Source organism: Malurus melanocephalus, unplaced genomic scaffold (genome assembly GCF_030028575.1).
Source record: "Malurus melanocephalus ecotype Western Australia unplaced genomic scaffold, MMel_1.1 scaffold_443, whole genome shotgun sequence".
NCBI classification, from domain to species: Eukaryota; Metazoa; Chordata; class Aves; order Passeriformes; family Maluridae; genus Malurus; species Malurus melanocephalus.
In genome coordinates this window covers 238,341-254,789 of record NW_026623675.1, presented here as the reverse complement: position 1 = coordinate 254,789, position 16,449 = coordinate 238,341, and the positions used below count along the sequence as shown (strand labels likewise).

General features: G+C 41.2%; 1 protein-coding gene and 1 non-coding gene across 2 annotated transcripts in view; one reads left to right on the top strand and one right to left on the bottom strand.

Annotated features, from left to right (window-relative positions):
• DNAJC5B (DnaJ heat shock protein family (Hsp40) member C5 beta) overlaps positions 1 to 14,796 on the top strand; it is a 30,813-nt gene extending 16,017 nt beyond the window's left edge. The window contains exons 2-4 of the mRNA XM_057380314.1: positions 4,560 to 4,773; positions 8,973 to 9,147; positions 14,702 to 14,796. Coding sequence (XP_057236297.1) covers positions 4,560 to 4,773; positions 8,973 to 9,147; positions 14,702 to 14,796 — 484 coding nt within the window. The remainder of the gene's footprint in view (positions 1 to 4,559; positions 4,774 to 8,972; positions 9,148 to 14,701) is intronic.
• Positions 63 to 151, bottom strand: TRNAY-GUA (transfer RNA tyrosine (anticodon GUA)). Its single transcript is given in 2 exon segments — positions 63 to 98; positions 115 to 151. It is a non-coding gene; the product is annotated as a tRNA-Tyr (tRNA).
• Positions 14,797 to 16,449: the final 1,653 nt, after the last annotated feature.

Below are 16,449 nucleotides of genomic sequence, written 5' to 3'. Positions count from 1 at the left end.
CCCTGGGCAGGACCAAAGGCAGCAGTGCCAGTGCAGGATGTGGCCCAGAGCCAAAAGATCACTCCTTCGAGCCGGAGTTGAACCAGCGACCTAAGGATGGCCRTGCAMGGGAGCCTACAGTCCTCCGCTCTACCAGCTGAGCTATCGAAGGAAGCATGGGGACATTGCCAGCACCTCGCCCAGCACACACTCACACAGCACTTTTCCCAAGCCACATTGCACCATCATGCCTCTATTACCACAACCTGCTTCAAACAGCCTCAGCTCCTTACTTAACCCTTTACCCCATCTGCCATGCAAACCACACAAATGCTCCATAAGCTCCTTGGATGTCATCTTCTACAGGTGGACTTCCCTCATGGACACACAGAGCTTATCCATATCCTTCTGCATTTTCCCTTGATTCCCTTTCACTGTGCTCTCTTCTGCCCTCCTCTCAAGCAGAAGACAAAACAAAATGAGAGCCATTCCTCCGTTCTGTAACTGAGTGCTGGAACACTGTGCAAGTCTTCCAAACCTCTCTTTGTGCCAACTGGGCACACCCATACTCCTCAGACCATCCTTGAAGAGAAATCCATCAATTCCTTGAACTTCTTGGTGGCTTTCCACTCAGGTTGTTCCATTTCATTGATATGCTTTTCTGCACTGGGCTTAATATTTGAGACGGGTCAAGCAAAGAGGAAGAACATCAACTCTTTGGTTAAAATGCCTATCATACTCTTGATACAGGCGTGGATGTCATCCTCCTCTGCAAATCCAGGTCACACCATAAATCTCCCCAGGTGGATCCCTGCCAAAGGGCCCTKTGTCCAGGCAAGCAGGAATGAAAAGCATTGGAGAATGCRGGCATCGATCCCGCTACCTCTCACATGCTAAGYGAGCGCTCTACCACTTGAGCTAATTCCCCACCATGCAATTGCTGCCTGAGGTCCTCTCCTCTCCCAGGTACTCAGTCCTGACCCAGGATGCCCTTCACCCAAAGCCTGAGCCTCCCCTAATGATCTTCACTCTTACACTGCYATACACTCACTCTCCTGTTGGAGGYAASTGCGGACAWTTCCAKGTCTCAGGACCACCRTCCATTAYGAAAGATTCACTGAAAAATACCTTGAGCTCATGGCTGGACAACCCTTTGTAGGGGAGCCCTCTGGGCAGGACCAAAAGGCAGCAAAGCCAGTGCAGGATGTGGGCCAGAGCCAAAAGAACATTCTTCAAGCTGGAGTTGAACCAGCAATAAGGATGGCCAGGAGAGCTTACAGTCCTCTGCTCTACCAGCTGAGCTATTAAAGGAAACATGACATACTGCTGACATCCTCTGGTATTTCATAGTSCTCTTATATTTCATCCCATAGAACACACTTTCCCATCTTCAAAATAATTGCTATCTTCATCCAAAAGCACCCTCATCAGACCCATCCCAGTATCAGAATTTGGCCTGATCTCACTTTTCAACCTAAGCCTCCCACTGACAGAGATCTTGAGCTTATTTCACTKACTTCATTTCCATGTATGCCTTATGCATCTTGTGGGATAGGTGTTTCTCTGTTTGTTGTCACTTTTCTCTCCCAAGCTTGCTTTCTGCAGTGGGTAGTGATCCGAAGGTGAAGGCCATTCACCATGAGAGAAATATGAATGGACATAAATACGTAGTTTTTGCATAGGAAGTAGCCAACAAACTCTTTTGTTCATTTCACTCTCTACTTTTTTGTCTTCTTCCTTTTCCTCATAATGAACCCTGGTTATTAAATAACTGGGAATGACAGTTTTCCAAGGACTCAAAGGGAAGCTTCCATATAGCTGATACTTCGTGTTATGTCACATAGTTTTTGTCCTTACTTTTACTGTTTCTTTAGTTGGACCTAAGARAGTCCTTTGTCTCACTCATATGAATTGCGCTGCTAATATCTAGATCTCTTTCTCATTGCTAAATCTCCAATTRGTATAAGTCATTTCAGTGTCCAGAGGGTTGTTTTGGTAATGTACTCTTTTTAGTGAGAACTGTTGCCCGAAAATCAAAATAAGAACATAGGTTATCTTTTGTTGACGGTTGAAAGCAATTCTGTCAGTAATCCAAAACAATACTAGATAAAGTGAGGGTGCAACTAATATGTTTCATCCTTTCAAAACTACATTTTGTTCAAATCCTTATTTTTTATGAGATTGTGTGGTATGTGGGTCAGACAGAAGATGTCCTTGGGTCTCTGGAAAAAGAAGGAAAGGCTGTAGATTAATCATCCAATGCCTGCAAACACAACACATATGGGTTTTTGAAAGTTATCCTTATCCTTTTTGTTTTCCTCTTCCTAATTGCTGGGGTTTGTTTTCAGGTAAGAAAAGGGATAGATTGCATATTTTAGTTAAATACTTGGATGGCACATAATGTCATTAGTCATGCAAGACTTAGCTTGTTTTTCCAGTTCTCATATTTAATTTTCTATTGTGTTTAGGGCACATGTTAACCTGACCAAAACTTTATGTTTGAGGTACAATATGYACAGTGTATTGAACATGACTGACCATAAACCTATTCATGCAATTAGAGACGTGTTTAAGGAGTTATTTATGATCTATGATTCTGTGACTTGACTTCAACAGAATTGAAGCAGTGGTTGGCAGAGGCCGTTCCCAGGCTCATATCAGTCTTGATATTAGCAGAATATCTTCCAGGCAGGAACTGTTATCAGGAACAAAGCAATTACTTTTTACTAGAGGAGCAACCTGTACTAGGACTTCAGAAGGAAATCTACTAGGACTCTACTCTGAGGTTAAATTCATTAGAGATAGTGTAGGCGCACTGCCTTCACACCACAAAACTATCTTTGGTCAAGCAGTCATGGCTAGCTCTCAAAATATTCGGAGAGAATATTTACAAAAATGCAACATAGCTTGGCTGTGATAGAATCAGCTTAAACACTACTAAATCACTTTTGATGCCACTAGAGGTCAGCACTAGTCATTAAATAAAAGTCGTGTAGAATTCTTGTTGCAAGTTCTCCACAGGGAGTGGTGATTTTTGAAAAGATATACTTCTGTCTGTGCTTGTTTTGCAAATGTGTGTGAGCTGACACTACCAGTGCTTCAACATGGCTGGAAGCAAACCCTTTCTTCTCGATGCTGTGCTTCTCCAGTGCTGTGAGCCAAGAGTCACACACTGTCACTTTCAAAGCTGTACCTGTCCTCAAATGCCACAGCGCTGAGTACAGTTAGGACGAAAAGGCAGTACTGAACCTTGCTCTAGCAAAGGCTTCCCACCAGCATAAGCAGCCCAAACTAGCTGACACTGCTCCACTCTCACACCACACAGGGAGTACTGCATTTAGCTCTGGGCACCCCAAACAAGAAGGACATGGAACAGGTCCAGAGGAGGGACACAAGGATGATCAAAGGAGTGAAGCACCTCTCCTGTGAAAGCAGGATGAGAGAGTTGGGGTTGTTCAGCCTAGAGAAGAGAAGGCTCTGGGGAGATCTTAGAGCACATTCCAGTGCCTAAAACGGTTCTGCAAGAGAACTGGAGAGGGACTTTTTACCAGGGTATGACGTGATAGGGCAAGAGGCAAYGCTTTAAACTAAAAAGGAGTATGTTTAGATTAGATATGAGAAAGAAATTCTTTACTGTGGGGGTCAAGAGGCGCTGGAACAGCTTGCTCAGGGAAGTTGCGGATGCCCCATCCCTGGAAGTCTTCAAGGCCAAGCTGGATGGGGCTTTGAGCAACCTGGTCTAGTGAAAATTGTCCATACCCATGATGGGRAGCCAGATCTAGATGATCTTTAAGATTCCTTCCAACCCTAAACATTTCTTGATCCTATGAAAATAACCATTCTATKATTCTATGACCATCTCCTTCCAKTGACTTAAGGATTGTCTTGGAAGGGCAGCAGTGGAAAATTAGGCCCAAAGATAGGCACTTGAAACTGGGGTTAACTCATCATGCTTTTCCACCTTTTGCTCCAAAAAGATATTTCTCTTCTATTGCAACTTCTAACTCTGTTCTCCATCATCACTGTCTGGGCTTCTGCAAACACAGACACAGTTTACAACATTTTAATATAGCTACTATTGATACACAATTAACACAGACTTTCCTTTGCTGTAAAGAAAATAATGTTGCTTGGATAAGCAGTGTGATCAGCATGTTTTTAAACAACCTTTAAAAAAGTCTTTATCTTTGCTAAAAACTGCTAAATGATGCAAATGAGTTGGCAATCATAATGCAACAAATGCCTGTAATTTATTATCATGCTGCAATCTGTGCTTTAAGCATATACCACTGTCTACTTTAACACAGTAGCTGACTAGGTATCAATACACAAAGTTCATTCTCAGTGTAATAGGCACACCTCTTTTATCAAAACTTTCATGTTTGGTTGTTTTATATGACTTTTCTTCCACTGAGTACATCAGAGCTGGAAAAAAGAAGGCTGAACACATGGTTCACAATTATTATAACTCTATTAAAATATTTTTGCTAGTGTTTTGTGTCTGTATATATGCACATATACTGATGACTTATTTTCCCTCTGGGTTTTTTTTTTTTGTTTATTTGTTCCTCACATATAAGAAAAATGGCTCTGAAATATCATCCTGACAAGAATCCAGACAATCCAGAGGCTGCAGAAAAATTTAAAGAGGTCAACAATGCTCATGCAATCCTGACTGATCAGTCCAAGAAAAACATATATGACAAGTATGGATCCTTAGGGCTCTATGTGGCRGAACAGTTTGGTGAGGAAAATGTTAACACCTACTTCATGCTCTCAAGCTGGTGGGCAAAGGTAAGCTGTTATTTCCTTTTGGAAATCAAATGTTACAATGCACACCTGACAATTACATACACAAGGAGTCCCTGAAAAACATGGTCTCTCTACAGGTTTGAGAAACAGTAGGATCTGACTCTAAATTAAAAACCTAATAAAACAATATAATCTGGAAAACGACAGTGGCAATATGTAATCTAAGCTCAGACTACTGCTACTACAGAAAGTTTYCTCCTTTTTTTTGACCTAGTTTATAATTACAGTACATGTTTTGTAACACTTTCAGACATTAATTAGATATGAATCTAGTGCTCCACGTTAATTTTGACGTTCTTTTCTGCAATGACCACATAAAAATGACTCATTAGTCAAAAACAGGAAGCTCCATTTATGTGACAACCAATTAATAAATTATTACTGTACAAATTTAGCTGTCTTTTTTGCTATATATAGCACACAACGTAAGTAAGCAATAATAATACATAACACTGTGATCATGGCATCATATATGTGCCCTGGTGAAGGAGTGAGAGAAAGGAACTCGAAGAAAAATTCAGAAGAGTGGAATGGAGGAAGAGAGTAGGAAAGGAAGAGAATAATACATCAAAACCCTGCATATTGCTCAAGGGAAAACACATAATGGGCTATTCTAGTCATGAAGGAGTTGGGTTCATGTGTTCCCTTATCACATTGTTTGCATTTATCATATTCAAGTGTTTCTGCAAATACTGAAATGTTACAAATGCATATGTATTTGCAACAAACAGAATTGCAAGTGTGCAAAATCCCTGCAGTCCCCACCTATTTCCAGCCAAAGGAAAGCACTGTGCTGGGCTGTGCTGGAATACATAGGAAGGTGATCTGTACTGTTTGAAGCAAGCATGCTATGACAGTTTTTTTTTTTTTATCTGAGAACTGCAGAACACAGATTTCTCTGTTCAGCAAGGAACAGGCCAGTGCTGCAGTGCCCCACATTYYCCTTTTAAGCTGGGAACTCAGTTGGGCACTTTGAGGGTCTGAGAAGCTATAATGTGTATTCGGAATCAGGATGAGGCAGAAGCTGCTCAAATGTAGAACAGGCGGTGTTTAATTTAAACTTGCAAAGGTGCAGTTGCCCCCTCAGAGGCCAGCTGGAGGCTGCCTGCTTGCAGCTGCTGTAGCTGACTCCTGATAGATCATTCATATATCCTGATAGACAGTGCCTATCTTTGGGCCTTGTCTTTGTTGTCCACCCTCTCTTCTGCCTCTTTGTGGCCTTAGCCCTGAGAAAGCAACAGTGTTGACTATTTTAACAGTTTTGGCAAAAAAGGTTTTCTTCACTGCTTCTTTTTTTTTTTTTTAGCTTTTATTTTTCCTTTACTTATTGATCTTTAAGGGAGATTTTATGGACTATAAAATCCTCTGGGGTCATAAAATCAGGTACAGAAATAAGCACTGTGGCTTTGACTCATAAAGAGAGCAGTGGGGAGTACAGAGAGAAGCTAGTAAATCCCTAACAGGTAAAGGAGAAATATGAGGATTGCTTCAAGCAGGCTGTATCCCCRAGGTGAGACAAAACATGCTGAAGAGCAAAGTAATCTAATCACTGCTTCCTTGTTTTCAAGAATTTTAAGCAAAAAAATCCAAAATAAGTTTATAGACTCAATTAAGAATTGTCACAGGTGGTCTCTTTATCTCTCCCCTAACCCAAAATGTTGCCATTCCCAAAGTATAAAGAGGCTACCAAGTGGGTTGTTTCAGGGTTTTTTTGCAAGCTGAGCTCACTATTTCTCATTTCTTTTTAACTCATGCACAAATCAGTTTGAAATTTTTATATTGGTGATCATAATGCTATTTGAATTGGAGGCATCATCTGCAGATGACCTTTGGACTCCTAATTCCTCCATTGTGGTGGAGGACAGTAGGGACCACAATCTTTGCTTGTTATCTTCCTCTTCAACTGCAACATTCCTTTTCCCAGCATGCTCATACTGAGAAAATCTGACAACTGCGAGGAGTTTTATCATTAGCAGTAAGGAAACTCAAATTAAAGAAAAATGCAAAATTAAAATTACTTGTCTTATTCAGACTGCCAGACTTTTTAGCAGGCATACAGAACTTGGAACATACAGATATGGGTAATGGGAACTTGAACTACTTCACTACTGGCCAGCATAGGGGTTGTTGGTTTAATTCTTTTAGCAAAAACCAATTCACCTTCTATTATGAAGACAGTTCATTGATCACATCAATAAACTGATTCTTGATTTGCCAACTATGATAACATAAGCACAAGAAATGTTGAAACATTAATGGTATCATGAATAAACTCAATGTGTTTTTCCCTCTATGCACTTTTACCTGTAGGTGGTTTTTTGTTTTTTTTTTCAGTCTATGCACTGTGGTGATTTATTCTCCATAATGGCATAAATGATAAACAGTCAGATAACTTATTTTAGGGGTTATGGCACCATTTCAGGTGTCCATTAGAAGGAAAGCATTTTTAGACAAAAAGTCAGAGTCCTCTTCATTTAAAACAACCTTGCTCACTCTAGATACATGCCTATATTGATATTAGGCATATAAATAGTCTTATTACCTTCAAAGATTCTCCAGTCAGTCCCTACTTATGTTAGCTCAGACATGCATACATAATAATGTTATTTGCATAGTTCCATTGTCTAAGTTTGACAATATTCTGACATTTGTGCTTAYTTTCTTCCTCAGCAGCATGTTGTCWTATSAATATAACARACAAGGACAGACTGTATAGCTATAATGCTAAAATCTGGCTGTACATCCAACACATATATATTGGGTGGCCACAAAGCTCTGCTTCTTTTACCTACACATGCATAGAATCATAGAATGGTTTGGTTTGGAAGGGACCTTAAARGTTATCCAGTTCCAACCCCTCTACCASGTGCAGAGACCTCCCACTAGACCAGATTGCTCATAGACTGATTCAACCTGGTCTTGAATACCTSCAGGGATGAGACACCCACATCTCAGGACAACMTGTTYCAGTGCCTCATGTCCCTCATAATGAAGAATTTCTTCCTAATATCTAATCTAAATCTACCCTMTTTCCATTTAYTTCTACATAYCAGCTTTGATTTGCTTTCCAGGAATGTCACTGGTTTTCCTTTGCTCTTATACCACTATATACATGAAGAGATGTCCATGGAGTTTTCTTCTGTGTCACAAACATCTCCATCTAGTCCTGGATCTACCCTGGGTCAGGAGCCAGACTGCTGTCACATCCCCATGGAGCACAGACTGGCAATGACAGCCTAAAGGCTCACCTCCTACAGGTCCCATTGCTGTGATGCAGCCAACACCTAAACACCTGTGGAGCTGTGCTGTGAACCCAGGCACTGACTTGGTCTGAAGGAAGAAAGCTCTGTAAATTTAAATTTTCTGGCTCTTGACTCTGACTGAGATCTCTGGTCTTGGCCCCAGGCAATTGTGTTGTCTCTCCTGAAGCCCCTGTGCTTTGTGCCATGGGGAYAAGAGGCAACAAAAATGAGAACCTCTTGTTACCTGAGTCCCCAGTCTAGGGGACTATACCTAAACCCAGTCTGAAGACTAATTTAGGATATGCCACCTGTGTGGTCCTGCACAGGCTAATAGCGAGACAGAGACACCTACAATGGGCAATTCAAATGCTCTTATGATTGGATCTCCCTCTGGGAAGGCTTTTCACTTCTCTTTGACTGTGTAGGGAGTCCACAGGAGTTACAGTCCTAAACTGGATGCCTTAGCTCAGTGCCCAAAGTTATGTGGGATGCATCTGGGTCTTTGCTTCTTTTTCTCTCAGCATTGTTATGTTTACCAGTAAATAAGAGTTTGCAAAAATGATCTTGGGCAAATGAGTCATTTTAAAGATGGAAATGAGTCATTTTAAGGTGGGTAGGGTTTTGCACACTGCCTAGAGGGTTTTTCTGAGGGCCATCGGCCGAAGAACAGATATTCAAATGTTGAGCATGTGGGGATCTCTTGGTTGGTGTCTTCCTTGTGGACACGGTTCTGAGTCACAAGTAGAAGCTWATGGGTGAGGAGGGCTTTGGAAGATCTGGCCCTTGTTCAGACACTGGGACAGCAGGTGGACTCCTCAGAGTGCCAAGCACTTAGGAACCAGAGTTCCTCTGACAGTCTGCCTTCAGCTGTAAGAGACAGCCACAAGCTTGAGGAAGGTCACTCCTGAAAGGATTTTCATCCCACTGTGTTTAACCCAGGGCCTGTTTGTAGTCTGTGGTTTGCTGACGGGCTGCTACCTCTGCTGCTGCCTTTGCTGCTGCTTCAACTGCTGCTGTGGAAAGTGTAAACCGAAGGCACCGGAGGCGGAACAGCAGGAGTTCTGTATGTCCCCAGAAGATTTGGAAGAGCAAATTAAGATCGACATGGAAAGAGGTGTGTATTGTAGGGGCTTACCGTGTGGCAAAGCTGTTCAAAACAACCTTTAAAGCCTGTAATCCAGATGTTCTGCTCACAATGCTGAGGCTGCTTCCAGACTTCAGTGGAGATGTGCCAATTCACTCTAGCTAAGACTATGACCCAGTAAACTTCCCAAGTTATTTATTAATGCAAACCCAAACTTATGGTACTTACAAGTAAATATCTCCTGTATCTCTTACGAGACACTTAAACAATGAAAGTCTTAGGGCTTATTTTAAAAGAAAATGTTTACCCTGTAGACCCCATACCCATTCCTTCACATTCTGGATCCTATATTCATACATTAGGCTCTGCTGGACTGGTACTTGTCACATCTGATTGGCCTGAATAAGCTGTCATTCGGACTTCACTTACATAAAATTTATCCCTGCTTGTGGTGGATATTGTACCCACTCAAGAAAAGATGCAAAGTTTCCAACAGTGGGGTTGTGCAGTAACCAGAGAGTTTTCATGGGAGCTACCATGGTCGTGCCCCTCTCCCATCCAGCCCCCAAGCTGCTCACTCTCTTCTGCACTGGCAGTAGCAATTCTGCTACCTTGGATAAAGGGCCTTGGATAAAATCCAGGTGTAAACTAATCCTCTCAAAAATGTGTATAGTTCCTGACCCATTTAATTCCATTACTGGTGTGCTTCGCGCTGGGGTAGGCAAGTGCTAACTTAGGAGCAAGAGGAACAGGGAACTCAGGAGCCAGAAACATGAGCCTGTGGCAGCAGGAAGGTCACCTTTGCAGCAGGTCACCCTCTTTCTTTGGCTTTGCTGCATTCCCCCAGCTGCACATTCAGGTTTTGGCTATGTCAAGGGATGGTGCTGGCAATCTCCTAATTTGGCATCAATGTGGGATAYATGCTTTGAACAAAGGGCTCTGTCCTAATCTGTCAAAGAGGGGCAATTTTTCCTTCATCTTCAGGAAAAGTAGAAACATCTCAAACTGGTTAGGTACATACAGGGTGAGAGATGCAATGACCCTTAATCTCCAGCAATAAGAACACAAGGTACCAGGGAAAGACAGAGACACTTTTCAGTTGCAAATTTATATGAACTATGATTAAGAATATGGCTTTTTATGAGGAAGGAYCTAAGAAGTCACCTTACTGTTTTTCTCTTCCATTGTTGTGGAACATCTTATGCTGTTATATTCTTATGTTTATTATGCTTAAAATAGCACTGCCAGATTGCAAATGTCATGTTCCCTTAGCTGTAAGAAACTTTTCCCCCCCAACTTTTCACACAAATTTACCCTGCCATAAATATGTAACAAAACACTTGTAGTAGTTGAAACAAATGCTATTTTTATAACTGTTATGCCAACGTGTGGTGGTGTTTTTAAATTTCTTTTGCCTAGAGGCATATCAAGGTAAGTACTGTCAGCTTAAAAATTGGTCATACTTGATCAGTCTCTGCAAAGGCAATAAAAACTGTTAGTGAAACTTTATTACCACAATACCTTATTTGAGACAAATCTAATAAACTCTATGACATTAGGCACCTGAAAAGTGCAAATCCAAGATGGATCTTGCTCTTTATGGGTCTATGATACCAAAGCCAAGCCTGAAGTAGAAGGATGGAACTTTGAAGAATCAGAATGTTTAATTTCTGCCCTTTTTTTTTTWAATTTGGTTTCTTTTAAATTTTAATTCTTTCTCAAAATCCAGCACAAAATTCCCCAGTGGCAGAAAAATAATTGCTCCCTCCTTCTGGCACAGGTACCAGAAGGACCTGTTGGTATTCTTTAATTTTAGGCCCCCTTGACATCCCTTTATTCCCACTGAGTCCCACTGAGACCAATTTTAAAAGATAAAATAAAATGTTTAGCAAAGTACCAGCCTAAAAAATTAACATAATGTGGAATTTCATGTTATAAGTATTTGGAAGACAATATTAAATATAAAGGTAGTGTCTGAAGGAAACTACATCTTTATACCTTTCCAGCCATCCTCTTCAGTCTTACTACATTTTCCTCCTGATCAAAACYAGCAAATTTCAGTAAAGTGGAATTATCTTTATTTTAAAAGAGAGCAACGTATGAGGAATAAAACAAAAAGCTTTATGACAAAGGGTAATATAAGCATCTTTTCTGCATCTGAAAGSAAAACAGACTATACATTTAGAAAAAAAATAAAAAAAKAATGACAACCAGATCAAAGTGTGCTTCCTCCCTCTCTTCTTCCCTTGTCAAGGGAACAACTTGAGGCATGCTAGCCAGAAAGACACAGCTGACTTTTAGAATACCAAAGATTGTGCATTTTTGAATATTGAGCCATAGAAATGAAAGCAGATGCCYTCCTTTAGGTAAATAATGGAAATGCTCCTGTATGTAATTCAGAAACAAATTGTAATCTCATACAGCAGATTTCATTTTGGAAGAGGAGATTCTATTAGGATCCAAATTCTTTGCATGCCCTCTGAGCAAGACKGAGCATTCTAGCCAGTAATTAATTTCTTTGTTTCCTGCTGTCCCCAGCATCTACATTATTGCTAACCAGAACTTTTTGCTAAAGTCAAAATGTATATTCTCAAGCTAAGGCCACACTTAAAACTATCCAGGTTTTTTAAATCAGTCATTGCTTTTCTGAGGAATGCAGCTTTAATAAAGCATCACAATTCCTGTTGCTAAAAACCTGTGAGAGTGAGTCCTTAGCAATTGTGCTCTGTGGGAGATGCCTGGTGCTGGCTGAACTGCTCAAAAGAGTCAAGATTTAGACTTCAACTATTGACACGACTATAATAATTTTTTATTCCTCACATTTCTCATTAACAAAATTAAGTTTTACACAGGTGATTTCATTGCTCAAACCAATGTACCATCAAACATAATTATTGGTGAAAAAGAAAAAGATGTGTGGCCAAAGATTCAGTCATCCATTCCCTAAATGTAAGAGCAAAGTGATTGTCACTGAAATCAACACAGTCATGCCAAAGGCTTCAATTCTGTTGAAATGCTATTTCTCTAGAAAGAGAAAATTTCTAGGGTAATTTATATTCCTCTAGAAGAAGGTTTTAGTCAAATAAATTTGACTAGTTCTAGTGCTCAGCTAGTTCAATGTCTCCCTTGAGAGCCTCATTTTGCAGCATGTACTTCCAGGGGTAACACGACCATCAGAACTAAAAGAAATTGGGGGTTTGCAAGCCCTGGCACATACACTTAGCTTATGACGATTTCTACCTACAAATACTGATTTGAACCAGTCTGACCTAATGTAGAGCAGAAGACCAAAAATTAAATCTTACATTTTTATGTTTTAAACATGACATTTTTAAGTGTTTCAGATCAAACATGATATTACCAAGGTGCAAAACAAGGTAATTTGTGGTATCGTGCTGTGATGTTACGGTAGCCTGTCAAAATACSCTGGCAGAGGGAAGTATCACTCGCTTGTCTGCAGCACAGACACGTGCAGYTCTTCATCACTTTCCCACACACATGGGGCAGGTTGACAGATTTTTCTTTCACTGAAGTTGATGGCAAAATTTTTGTTAACTTTTGTGTTCCCGGAGGAGGTGGCATTGGAAATTGGATTGCCTTTGTACTTCAGGCTGTAATGATGCACTCAAAGCAGTTTGGCAGGTCTGTTCTCTCCTGTTGGGTTATCATCCTAAGAACAAAGCAAGACATTTCTAGACCAACTTTTATTTTACAGAAAATGAATTCTGGGGGAGAAAAGAAAGAAAAAGAATAAAAGAACCTGAGTAGCAAAATACWTTCCCAACTCAGAAGCAATAAGTTTTTATCGCTTCATTGTCTCCTCCACACTCCATATGATACAAATGTAGGCGAACAGTGAGCAGGAACTATCTATAGATAACAGTTTAAACTGTGAATTCTGCCTCACCTCCATTCTGCAGCTTGCCATTAACAGACTATATTTGTACAGTTTATTATGCCATGGGTCCTTGTTCTGTTAAAAAACCCATCATGAATCTTTGAAGGGTGCAAGCAGCAAAATGCTTGGTGAGTGTATCAGCTCAGAGCTATCTGCAGATCAGCTGGAGGCAACGCAACAGATTTGCAGTGGGTCCTGTTCTCCTGTTGCACACCTGGGTATCACAGCAAAATGAACTGCTAATCTCTGCCCTCTATCAACAATCCTCCAGAAAATGAACAACTTGGAGGCAGCAGAGGGTGGGAGGGAGTGCTGCTCAGAAATCTAGAAAACACACAGCGACTTAAAAATGGATTGGAACTGCCAAAATAATACGAGCCTGAGCTGAGCTCAAAGCATTAATTACTCATATAYTTTCAAACGTTATGAAACACGTCTGTCTTTGACCTTGTGTCTAAATATGGAATTGCCCATACAGAGAAGCTGCTTGGCATTTAATCATTCTTGCCTTTCACCTTGACAGAGTAAAAGTTGTTCTACCCCCACTGAGGGGAAGCCGTATGGCATGCAATTATATTCCTRCTCTGGGTTAAGTTACCCCTGTACATTACATCTTTTGCCCATGATTCATCCCATCAACTGTCATGTAAACAGGAGGGAATGTCAGATGAGATTTTTTTCCTGAACACTTGGTCATTTGGCAAAAAAGTCATAATTTGTGTTCAGTTACTGTGAAGGCTGTGTTAGTATCAAGATACAGATAGTACAGAGTTTTTCATATGAAGCACTTCCCTAAGATGGCTGAACCTGTATAATTCAGGGTCTGAGACTCGAGTAACTCCCTCCCTCMAAAAAACTTGTGGATTGGAAAGAGGCCCAGGAGAAGGGCAACCAAACCTTGTTCTTTATCAGATGGAACACAGTACCTGTCAAGGCTGTGAAGGATTCACTTCTAATTTCCTTCGTTCTACAACAAATGATTTTTTTTTATAGATATATTGGGAAAGCAAACACAAAATTGCATGGAGTGAGAAAGTACACAGCAGTAAGGATTTATATAGTGATAATATGAGATTTTAGTAGTTCTAAACTCATTAAAGTAGTAATTCCCAGAGTCCTATTGCATATATATTACATTACACTTCAAATTCAATTTAACAGTTTTATTTAACTAGCTGACTTTCAGGATATATGTGATTTCCCCCCTCTCAAGTGTATTACTATTACTGTTCACACATTTTTTCCTTGTAACTCTCMTCTTTCTTTAGTGATAACTCTGCCTTCCTCAAGACTCATTTCTGTCCCATTCTCACAAAACTGTCAAGCTTAGWGCTTGCTGACTCACAACAGTGCTCATTATATCCAGACATTTGTAGGAACAAGCACTTGCTATTAGAACATGCAGGAACCTTTGGCCAGCAAGCTCTGCAAAGCACCAGGCACAGCAAATGTCCAGTTYAACAGCAGCAGCAACAGCCACCCAGAAATCTGCCATTATGTGAGAACATTATTTCTAGACTCGGTGTGTGCAGTGCCACCTTGCTGTAACCCACACAGCTGTCTGTGAAACCAAGTTAAAGCTGTAACCAGAACAGTGAATGAAATGTAGTGGTGCTAACAAGAAATCTGAATTTGGTAGCAAGTGAACAGTTCTTAAAGTAATTTTTGTCCTCCTCTCCAATTTAGARGGAGAAACTCCTATCACACTTCAGCCGATTAATGTAACAGAGAAGACACAACTGATTGGGGACAGCCATCGGAGCTATCGCACAGAGTCCTAGAGCAGGCGATCGACCAGTTGGTGCTTCTCACAGAGTCTCACAGCAAGAAAAAACATGTGATAAGTTCTGCAGCCTGCGTTCATAGTTGTCTTTAAGATAGTCAAGAATAACCTGAGAGTCATTTCCTACCAAGGCAGAATCTCCCTCTGTGCTGCTTCCAATAGGTTGATGCCTGCACTGTGTATGGAGATACCTGTGGCCTGTACAGAGCATGCTGGTCTCTCATGGCTTCAAATTGTCTTTCCCTCTAATATAGCTGGTCTCCTCCCTGCCCTCAGTTGTTGTTTCACCTCCAGACACAGTATTGAGTCCCTTTATTGACATACTGGCTGTGTCTCCCCCAGCCCCAGAAAGTTTCCTTGCATGCAGCAGTTTTGCTGGATGTGAAACATTCCTGTGAGAGCCCCAGAAGTGCTCTTTAGCAGGTCTCAGAGAGAAAGATGGTGACAAGACAGATGGGACTCTCCTTCCCAGAGAAGAAATGCTCTTTGGAGTGCAGCTAGTACACTCCAAATTTACAAATTATAAATCCTGAGCCAATACAAAGTGCTGGGAGATTTCTCTGATGGTTGTTAGAGTTCAGGTCACTCCAAACCCAGGAGCCTCATCTGGAAGCACACATGGGCTCCGTGCCTTCCCCTGCAAAAGCTACAAACCCATGAGACAGCAGGCAAAGGCCATGGGGAGTGGAAGGCTGTCCCTGGGCTGTCCCAGAGCCTCTCTACACTTCTCACAGGCCTGTGACAAAGCTCCTCCTTTTGGTTCCCAGCCAACAGCCTTCTGCCAGCTGGCTTATTCCACCATGCCCCTGGCTTCTGGCCCTACTGCCCTGCTGGCACTGGGCTCAGAGCCATCACACCAGCAYGGCACTGGGGCTGTGGGAGCAGCAAGGACTTGGCAGAGAAGGCCAGCAGCAAAAGCGTGACCRTCCTCCTCACCAGCTCATTGGGGTAAGACTGAATCCTTCCCTCTGTGCCAGACACAGGGCTTTAAGAGCACATGGCATTATTTTAAATAAAGAGGTAGGAATRAGCTATATGTTCAGGTGTACCACTGCACAAATCAGTGGAGATACAGGTGGATATGGCTAAAGGAAGCATGAAGAAATTAGGCCACTAACTTGTAAGAACTAAAGGAATACCTCTTAGATCTTAAACYTAGCACTTCACTGATTTGACATAGTAGTTTAAGCCTGAGGCAATCGAATTTCTCCTTATTGATCATTTTACATCAGTCATTGTCATTTCTGTGTATCTGCTATTTTTGCATGCTGTGGTCTAAAGGGGTCACAATGTTCCACCAAATTAAACAGACTGATGAATATATAACTAAACAAAAGTGTTATTACCTTGCTTAAAATTGGATCCTGCGGTTGTGGAACATGATTGCCTTCCTTCTATTCTCACCTTTGACATCAAATGTAATTGAGTGGCAGCTAAATATATGGGAAAAGAGTGTGTTTCTTAGCACCAGCTGTAACTCCAAAGTCAATAAATACTACTTCCARCATTTCTTTAGAAGTCCAATAACACATAGACATTTTAAAGACCATTACATCTGTTCTCCAGGTGCAGGCACTGGGGACAGCAAACACTCACATTGCCCTCAGAAACAGCCCTGGTGTTCTGCTTCAGAAAAGAGGGAAGATCCTGA